The sequence below is a fragment of the Nelusetta ayraudi genome, unplaced genomic scaffold (assembly GCF_046127955.1).
Source record: "Nelusetta ayraudi isolate G7.1 ecotype Tasmania unplaced genomic scaffold, CSIRO-AGI_Nayr_v1 ptg000089l, whole genome shotgun sequence".
Classification (NCBI taxonomy): Eukaryota; Metazoa; Chordata; class Actinopteri; order Tetraodontiformes; family Monacanthidae; genus Nelusetta; species Nelusetta ayraudi.
In genome coordinates, this window is record NW_027466139.1 from 2,028,864 (window position 1) to 2,038,584 (window position 9,721).

General features: G+C 47.0%; 2 protein-coding genes across 2 annotated transcripts; one reads left to right on the forward strand and one right to left on the reverse strand.

The window, feature by feature from the left end:
• Positions 1-550: 550 nt before the first annotated feature.
• aifm2 (AIF family member 2) lies at positions 551-4,751 on the forward strand. Its single transcript, XM_076046011.1, has 9 exons — positions 551-706; positions 1,663-1,839; positions 2,017-2,132; positions 2,288-2,407; positions 2,480-2,572; positions 3,164-3,272; positions 3,378-3,530; positions 4,289-4,489; positions 4,553-4,751. Exons 2-9 carry the CDS (start codon positions 1,665-1,667, stop codon positions 4,702-4,704), a joined length of 1,119 nt encoding a protein of 372 aa, XP_075902126.1. The 5' UTR covers positions 551-706; positions 1,663-1,664; the 3' UTR covers positions 4,705-4,751.
• A 226-nt stretch (positions 4,752-4,977) lies between these two features.
• Positions 4,978-8,379, reverse strand: LOC142901480 (very long chain fatty acid elongase 6-like). The gene is made up of 4 exons (XM_076046012.1): positions 8,192-8,379; positions 6,749-6,880; positions 6,406-6,557; positions 4,978-5,942 (listed from the first exon to the last, which is right to left on the reverse strand). The coding sequence occupies exons 1-4, from the start codon at positions 8,356-8,358 to the stop codon at positions 5,518-5,520; spliced, it is 876 nt and encodes a 291-aa protein (XP_075902127.1). The 5' UTR covers positions 8,359-8,379; the 3' UTR covers positions 4,978-5,517.
• Positions 8,380-9,721: the final 1,342 nt, after the last annotated feature.

The window sequence follows — 9,721 nt, forward strand, 5'->3', positions numbered from 1 at the left end:
CATCAACTTGAAGAAGACTTCACACACACACACACACACACACACACACACACACACACACACACATATATATATGTATGTGTATATATATATATATATATATATATATATATATATATATATATATATATATATATATATATATATATATATATATATATAAATTTTTATTATTTTTTTTCTTGGTCTATATATATTTAAATGTTAAAGTTTTTCAATAATTTTTCAATAGTTGTTTGTGTTATTCTCATATTTCTGTATAGTCTTGCTGAGTCACACTCAGTCAGCCATACATGTGTATCGCTGTGCTGTTCTAATTTTCTCCTGAACAAACACATACTTATACAGAATACAGAAGATTCCCTCAGTTCGATTAAATGGTTCGATAACAAAGCCGATGTGAGTCAACTCCTCTTAGATTATCACACAGGTTGCTCTCAATTTATTGTCTTGAATTTAGATAATTGTTGAATGAAAGTTCAATAATGTTTTCTTTATCATTACTTTATTCCCTAAAATCCAAAATATCTCCAATAACCTCTTAAATAACGGAGAATCTAGATCCGCCCCTTGGAGGGGAGCTGTGTTGTGATTGGTGGAGAGCTCCTGTCGACAGTAGAAAGTCTTGGGCCATTCAGCGGAGTGTGCCGGAGCAAATTGAACACGCCTGACGGTGGAGCGACGCCGACGAGTCTACCTGCGGCAGGTGAGTCATCTTCTGGTGTGTATTTCTCACATCGCTGCGCTCCACCAGGGCGAACAATAGAGGCTTCGAGCTCGGACGTGCGTGGGAGAGTCCCGCACCACACTTCCGGTTTAGAGAGCACGGTTAGAGACTCTGAAGTTAGGAGCAAATATCGATTATCAATCACAAAGGGAGCGTCACGTGGTCGGCAGTGATCAGACTCAGGATCGATCCTGCTCACGTCATGACTGGCCAGTATACAAAACCATAAGGACCAGCAGGTTAACTCAGGTACACTTCTTCCTGTTCCAGCGTTTAGAAATATTGTTGATGACGTAATGAATGAAATGTTATATGGTATATATTCTGCATTAAATATATCATGCAATATTTATGACGTCATCGTTGGTTTGCGCCAGATGAGATGAGTGAATGTGTGCGGATTGTTGATGGCTGAGGAGAAAGCTGTGGCAGCTGCAGTACAGACGCTGACCACTAGGGGAAACAAAACACAGAGGAACTGAACAGATGAAGTGAATGCGTTATACCTGTTTAAATAACCTGATGTGGAGGTTATGTCTGATGATGATACAGCATGAACATCATCATCATGAAGATTTGTCCAGTCTGCCTGTGAAAAGGGCAGTGGTTGTTTACAAAAGAACATAAAAGCTTTGATTCATCTCGATCTACCAGTCAAACCACCAATCCGTCACACTGGTTCCAAACCAACTGGGTGTTGGGTCACAGATGGCCCTGGGCCGGGCCGAGGGGGTGGGGCTACCAGTCTGCCCACCCCGCCCCCAACAACAAAACCACTGAACCACTCAACACTCTCCTGTATTCATTTGTTGGAATGTGGGTAAAATTGAAATGTCATGCTGTAAAAAGAATATGAACTGTGTGTGTGTGTGTGTGTGTGTGTGTGTGTGTGTGTGTGTGTGTGTGTGTGTGTGTGTGTGTGTGTGTGTGTGCAGAGATGGGGGGCAACGTTTCATCGATGGACGGCACCCACGTGGTGGTGGTGGGGGGGGGATTTGGCGGCGTGGCCGCTGCTCGCTACCTGAAGTCCTGGGGGATCAGCTTCACCCTCATCGACATGAGAGATGCCTTCCATCACAACGTGGCGGCGCTGCGGGCGTCTGTTCTGCCCGGTAACAGAGTCACGAGTCTGTTCTCGTCGTTGTTTTAGTGTGCCTTCTGTAAATGCTGGATTGTAAATACCATTATATTAGAAACCTGGATTTGAATGGCGTTCACGGAGCTCATTTGCTGAGTCATTCTTCCATCAGCTGTATCTGAGCAGACTTTGACCTCTGGCCTCTCGGCAGATTTCGCCCATCGGACCTTCATCCCATTCACCGCCACCTTTGGTGACGCCTTCCTGCAGGGCCGCGTGGTGGGCGTGGACACGGAGAGGCAGGCGGTGCTGCTGGAGGGGGGGCGGGTGAGGATAAAGACATGCCTCCATTTCCTGTTGCTTCTTGGGGCCGGATTAAAAGGCTTAACTGGGCCGCATAGGGCCCCCAGGCCTTAGTTTGCCCATGCCTGGGTGGTTAGGGTCCGGTAGTGAGTAATGGGACCCTCTGCTCTGGTCTGCAGGAAGTCAAGTTCACCCACCTGATCGTGGCCACAGGGACGGACGGTCACTTCCCTGGCAAGTTCAACACCACGTCGTCACTGCAGACCGCCGTCCAGGCCTACAGCGACCTGGTCCAGCAGGTGAGTGGTGGTCACCGTGGCCACGCCCACATCCAGTGACGTCATCCTGCTGACGGCGGCGCCGTTTTGCAGGTCCAGCAGGCAGACTCCATCCTGGTGGTGGGCGGCGGGACGACCGGTGTGGAGATGGCGGCCGAGCTGAAGACGGCGCATCCACATAAGAAGGTGAACTTTGACCTCTGTGCACGTATTGACCCACAACATTTCCCTGTTGTCTTCGTCACTCTGGGTTTGGCTGTGTAGATGCTGTATTTAGACACTTGGAAAAAAAGAACGTCCAGGACAAAGACGGTTTGAAATGAAAAAAAATGATCTCGATTTATTTTCCACACAAAAATTATACAAAAGGATCAAATAATGTGGTGTGTGTGAGTATAAGCTTCTAATTCCAAAAGAAAATAGACTTACTGACTATTAATATTATTTCTTCAAGTTCGGCGGGCCAGATTAGAAAGAATAACGGTTTACCCATTCCTGGTCTAAAAACTGTGTGCTTTTCAGCCAAAAACCGCCACTGCTAGGCCTTAGAGTGGCTTTTGCAGTAATGGATCTGCACCTAAAGGGGGAGCGCAGTAAAACAAAAGGTTATCATCACTGCTGTGATTGGCTGTGTGGTCTGCCCCCATCTATTTTTACATAAAACATGTCACATGTTGAAAGTTTGAAATGGTTTGATTGTGTTTTTTAAAAAAGAAAAATATTTGTACAGTGCAAGAAGTCTTTTGAAGCTTTTTTGTGTGTTTAATTTATGTGCAGGTGGTTCTGATCCACTCCAGGACCGAGCTGGCCGACCCGGGGATGCTGCCCAGCGTCAGGCAGGAAGCCAAAGAAGTTCTGCTGGAGAAGGGGGTGGAGCTTCTGCTGGGTACGCCCACCTCACACACACACACACACACACACACACACACACACACACATGCACACACACCCACACACACAGGGAGCTAGCAGCTTGTGATCCATGCGGCAGGTCAGAAGGTGTCCAACCTGTCAGAGCTGCAGCTCAACGTCGCCCAGAAGAACACCGTGGTGACCCTGGAGGGAGGAGATCACGTGACCATCGACCTCATCATCTGCTGCACTGGGCTGAGGGTCAACTCTGTCGCCTACGCCAGCAGTCTGTGTAAGACACACACACACACACACACAAAATCTGATCTGTGACCACTAGAGGGTGAAAACTCACACTCTTTTAAACCCTGGTGACACTTAAGGCATAGGGTCCTTACAACTAAGTGCATTGCACCATGTACACCACAAGGGCAGCAGCAGCTGTGATGTAACCAACAGGAAGTGCTGCTGTCTTCACAGGCCGCTCACTTCCTGTTCTATCAACAGCATCTCTAGTGTCAGTGTTTATTGCCTTAGCACATAGTTGTCAAACTCTTGAGTTTTAACTTCTTCCCACTCCTTTTTGAACATGTTTGTACTGTTTTTTTTCTTGTAAATCGCTGTATTTTTTTTTTCTTTTGATGTTCAAAATAAATTCAAAATCAAATCAAATCAAATCAAATCAAACTCCGCCCCGTGAGCCAAATTTGGGCCACAGTGTAATTATATTTGACCCACAAGGCCAATACAAAATCACTACTAGAGCTGCTGGCCCACCGGTATTCTACAGCACATGGATTGCTAACACTACAAATCCCAGAATGCTCTGCTGGTATTTTGCCACATAAAATCAGGTCAGGGTGTTCGCTGAAGGATGTTATTATGACTTAATTGGATTATTGTTGTTATTTTATTTTTAAAGTTATTATTAGTCTGTGGAAAAAGGCTACTGTTGAATCAGAAGGCTGCAAAATACAAACGAGACATTACATTTTTATCTACATTTTATTGATTTTGATGTTTTTGTCTGTGGGTGTGTGTGTTTCACAGCCGGCTCTATGACCAGCAGCGGCGCCCTGAAGGTCAACGACCACATGCAGGTTGACGGCTTCACCAACATTTTCGCCGTGGGTGACTGCGCTGACGTCAACGAGCCCAAGATGGCGTACCACGCCGCGCTGCACGCCGACGTCGCCGTCACCAACATCGCTAACAGCGTCAGCGGGAAGGAGCTCAAGTCGTATCGCACAGGTAAAACACGTCAGTCAGTCTGTCTGTCGGTCTGTCTGTCGGTCTGATCAGCCTTGCCCCCAGGTGCCGTCACCATGCTGCTGGCGCTCGGCCACGACGAAGGCGTGGGCCAGTTCAACGGGATGAGGCTGCCGCGCTGCCTCGTGGCCTGGGGGAAGAGTCGCAGCCTGCTGCTGTGGAAGAGCTGGTGGGAGATGGGCCAGAAGCAACCCTGAGAAACACACATACACACTTGCATACACTTTCTCAGGTCCTGTGTCAGCTGCTGCTTGAGCAGAAGGTCATGTTAGCATTCAGCTAGCTGCAACAGGCTAGTAAGTGTGTTTTTGTGTGTGACAACTCATGATCACACCTGGTTGGTGAAAACAAGCTAAAAAATAAATAAATGAAGATCTAAAGCATCTACATCCTTTCTAATATATTGTCGCTGTGATATTTTAGAAGAACTTGATTTAAAATAAACCCCCAAAAGCCTCAGACTTCTTGCACTGTACAAATGTCTTTATTTTATACACAATAAAATAACATTTAAAACTTTAAACATGTCACATGTTTTTTTATATATGTAAATATAAAAAAAGTGTGTGTGTGTGTGGGGGGGCAGCATGTTCATACATGAAACCGCGATTTCACCATCACACAGCCAGCGGCCAATCAGGAACCTTCACAACATAATAAAAACAAAACAGGATAAATATGCAGCTGTGTGTGTGTGTGTGCGTGTGTGTGTGAGAGAAAGTGGTGTTCCGTCAATCAGCCGCCAGCGTCCCTCCAATAAATAAATAATCAAATAATCAATAAATAAAACTTTGGACTGGAGAACACTGCTTAGTCCCCTGCTTCATTTAGCCATACATTAAACAAAGAAGACCTTAAAAAACAAAATGTGACTAGGTTTGTATGAAAGGACCTTCAGTGACCCCTCCCATCATGCACCTGGCCTCCTCCGCCTCCTCCCCTTCCTTCCACCCCCCCCCCCCCTTCTCTTCTCTTCTCCTCCTCTTCTGCCTTTGTCTCCTCCTCCTCCACTACTCTGCCTTGGCGTCCTTGGTGCGGCGCCGCAGGTAAGTCTGGTAGAAGAAGTTGCAGAAGAGCAGCAGGTAGCTGAGGTACATGAGCGCCGCCCAGCCAACGTTGTCCAGGCGTGAGTGGCAGTCGCCGCGCTGCATCCAGCTGTACACCAGCCAACTGACTGCCACGCCCATCACCATCTGCCCGATCTGGGCACTGGTGATGAGCAAGGCCAGCGGGCGGGGCACCCGCAGCCTGGCCGCCCGCGCCGCGTAGTAGCTGTACATGAGGGCGTGTACAGTGTAGTTCATGGTCATGAACCAGCCGCCGCCCGCCACCATGTCCTTGTAGGAGTACCAGGAGTAGAGCAGCACCGTGATGTGGTGGTACCAGTGCAGGAAGATCAGCTTCTGCTTGCGCAGCACCACGAAAGCCGTGTCACCTGCAGGGGGCGATAGAGAGCAGGAGAGTTAACAGGGGCTGTGATAACAGGAGAAATGAGGGGTTGAGGAGGTGGAGAAGGAGGCAGGAGGGGAGGTAGTGGGAGTAGGAGAAGAAAAAAGGAGGAAAGGGAGGAGGAGCAGAAGGAGGCTAAAGGAGGAGAAAGAAAGGAGGAGGAGACGACAAACAAGGAGGAAGAGTCAGTGGGGCCGCAATGTCAGAAGGGACTGAGGGGAGGAGGAGGTGCAGTAGTATGAGAAGAAAGAAGGGGGGGGGGGGAAGACAAAGTAGGAACACAAGAAAAAAGGAGAAAGAAGGGGAGGGGAGAGAAGAAGAAGGAGTATTAGAAGAAGAAAAGGGGAGGACGATGAGGAGGAGAAGGAGCTGCAGCAGAAAAAAATGAATGCAGTAGAAGGAGGAGAGGAGGAGGAGGAAGAGGAGTGAACCAGCAGAAGAAGACTGACCCAGCTCAGGTGCTTTGCTCAGGACGAAGGCGTAGGCCCAGAACTTGCTGACGGGGCCGTTGTAGAAGCTCTGGTCGCAGATGGAGCGTTTGAAGCCTCCACTGGTCAGGACGTGGAACATGTAGCTGCCGGTCCGGACCGCCCCCACCACGCTGGAGCACCACACCGCAGCAGAAGAAGAAGACAGCAGAGTGGTTTTGAGCTACATAATGTTAAAGATTCAACCCTCCGGAGGCCCCTCCAGTCAGTCAGCAGAGAGCCAGTCAGGAGGCAGATCTTGGCACGATGTGTGTGTGTGTGTGTGTGTGTGTGTGTGTGTGTGTGTGTGTGTGTGTGTGTGTACCTGAAGATGGCCAGGCTCAGCGACCACAGCACCAGCGGCAGCCGCAGGTTGAGTTTGGGCCGGGGCTTCATGTAGTGCTGTCCTCCGAACACCAGGGCGGCGTACAGGGCGCTGAACACAAACGACTTACTCCTGCAGGAGAAAACATACAGTCAGTCAGATGCATAGGTTTTCTCTACATATCCCATGATATATTTTTGGCTCACCAAAACACTCACATCCATCTGCTTTGTCAAGCTTTAGAACCCATAGTGACCTCACTGGTCAAAACATGTTCCTGCCTCTGGTTTAGCTGCCATATAAGTCTGCTTCACTGCAGTGGTTCAAATCCACAAGCTAGGCAACCATCATGTTGCCTAGCAACAACAAACAAGAGACGCCTGAGCTGTTGGACAGGCGAGTATAAAATAAACTCCACACCTGAGTGATGACAGCTGTTCATCAGTCAGTCACGCCGAGGCGTCAACCGCAGAAACAAGTTTTGAAAATGAAAAGACTGATTGATTGACTAATTCACATTAAATACCACAACAATCAACACAATGAAAAAACGTGATGAAAACATTCCTCATGTTTTGCTTCACACACTCGCAAATAAAGCAGATTCTGATTTAATACTAGCAACAACAACACTACTTGATGCAAGTTATACATTTTGACTTTTTAAACTATATATATTTAGTTGTTTCCCCCCATTAATTCATGTTTTTTTTAGTTTGGCATTAGCTTTCCTTTTCTATTTTTATGTTGAACTCACTTATGAATTATTATCATTATCATTATCATCATTATCATTACTAGTAGTAGTAGTAGTAGTAGTAGTAATAGTAGTAGTGACTTTACACACTCAGATCGGACATTACAGGTTCGTCCCTCCACTGTTTCCAGAATTGTATTTCGTCATAGTTTCGACTAGAACGAACACCGCCAACGTGACGTCACCGACCGGATTGACTCCGATTCTCCAATTTAAATAAATCTGTGGCGCTGAGACCAGCTCACCAAACCCCTTTCATTCATCATCATCATCATCATCATTTAATTGATCTATTGTTCATTATATGCATTAATTGATGTATTTCTTACTCATTACAAAAATGCAAACTTTTAAATTTCACCGTGAATCAATCAATCTGGTCGTAAACGTTTCCTGTTTTACACCATCTGTATGCATTCTTCGAGAGGTTTCCTCGAAACCGGAAGTAGTCGGACCGGCTCGTCCAGCTTTGCGCTGTGGTGGTTTTTAAACACACCGGAAGTTCCTGCGGGTATCAACGAATGACCAAAATCCCACCACCCCAATTAAACCAGCCAGCAAAGTAGTGGTAAATGGTGCACAGTAGCGGTTAGCGGTGCACAATCACTGGAACTAAGAAACAGTGTGTGTGTGTGTGTGTGTGTGTGTGTGTGTGTGTGTGTGTGTGTGTGTGTGTGTGTCCTCACCAGTTTGCCTGCATCCACTCCAGGGCGCCGCGCTCGTCGAAGCGGCGCTCGAAGCCGAACTCGTCGAGCGGTGGCGGCGGCAGCAGCGTCTCGTTCAGCAGCAACATGTCCAACATCGCTGCGTGTCTCTGGCCGTTTGTGTGTGTCTCCTCACCTGTCCGCTCCATGCCGCTTTTAAAGTCGGGCGGCAGGAGGAAGGGGGCGGGGCTTCCGCAGAAACCCGAATGGCTGGTGTTTGAGTGTGACGTCACGGCGTTTGTCGCCACCCCGGTGGAGTGTTTTGGCGACCCACCTCATAGGAGGAAAAAATTATGTGATGGAATATGTAGAAAACATGTTGCTTTAATGTCAATTGAAAATTCCAACAAAATCAGTGTCTGTGAAGCCCCACGCTATTTAGCTCTTTATTGAAATGACTCTGAGAACACTGAAAAAGTGGATGAAATAAAGCTATTTTATTACTTACTGACTATTAATATTATTTCATTGAGTACGGTGGGCCAGATTAAAAAGTTTAACGGGCCGCATATGGCCCCTATGAGCTGGGTCACCAAAACACTCCATCCATCTGCTGCTGCTCCGGCTTCCCCTGTGTCAAATTTTAGAACCCATTGTGGCCCCACCAGTCACATCAACACTTTGCCCACCCCTGAGTTAGTCAACTATTTTGTTGGTTTGGGTTTGTGTGTCCGTGTTTTAGCTTGTGTCACCTGCCCTGACTAACAAGCCAGCAGGTGCTGGTTACAATTCACTTTGTAAGAATTAGAGAAAATAAAAACGCAGCAAAAATCAAATCAGGAGAAAGTGTCACAGATGAAATACGATGCCCGGCCGACCTTTACTATTGTAAGTGCCAGTGCACATACTGTTTTGAAAGGAGAAAACAACAACTGTGTAATATTCTTGTGTTCACTTTGTTTTTTTTCTCCTTTCAATTAGTTTCTAATAGTTATGGTGTATGTATTTGATTTTGTTTCATTTTCTTGGAGTATTTATTTCGTGTTGATTCGATATTATTCTTATTTAGAAAGTCTTTCATTTGTTTCATGGTTTTGGATGCTTTTATTTTGAAACCTACTCGTAGCCGCACCGGAATTTTAGATACTGTATAATGAAGCCAAATAGCCATCCAATAGATAAATTATTATTCATAATAATAAAAATCAACTATTGAAAAACAAGATGAAAACCTCACTTTTGTATTATGCAATTCGAATCGTTCCACACCCCAAAACCGGTCGAGTCTGCTGCCACTCCTACCGGCCGTTCCCCCCTCTGAGGTCACACTACGTGTCAACTGACGTCATCTACCCAATGCGGAAGTCCGAGTCGCCGTGGAGAAGGTAAACTAATGAGAGCCAGCCGCCGAACAATGTTCGCACCGAGCCCGAAGAGAGAAGCAAGGCAGGCGGGGTGCAGCCAGGAGTGAACCGGAGCTCCTCTCGCCTCCTCCCCAGGCCCCGGAGCTCCTCTCACCTCCTCCCGGGCTCGCAGCTTCTCCGTTCCCGGTTTGGAGCTCCGTCACTCCGC

Bases quoted from the DNA above. Each gene is read 5' to 3' on its own strand.
- aifm2 (XM_076046011.1), top strand. From the start codon at position 1,665: ATGGGGGGCAACGTTTCATCGATGGACGGCACCCACGTGGTGGTGGTG. The intron at 2,408-2,479 runs GTGAGTGGTGGT...GCCGTTTTGCAG, and splicing joins ACAGCGACCTGGTCCAGCAG to GTCCAGCAGGCAGACTCCAT. The intron at 3,273-3,377 runs GTACGCCCACCT...TCCATGCGGCAG, and splicing joins GGGGGTGGAGCTTCTGCTGG to GTCAGAAGGTGTCCAACCTG.
- LOC142901480 (XM_076046012.1), bottom strand. From the start codon at position 8,358: ATGGAGCGGACAGGTGAGGAGACACACACAAACGGCCAGAGACACGCA. The intron at 6,881-8,191 runs GTGAGGACACAC...TTTCTCCTGCAG, and splicing joins GAGTGGATGCAGGCAAACTG to GAGTAAGTCGTTTGTGTTCA. The intron at 6,558-6,748 runs GTACACACACAC...GTGGTGCTCCAG, and splicing joins CTGAGCCTGGCCATCTTCAG to CGTGGTGGGGGCGGTCCGGA.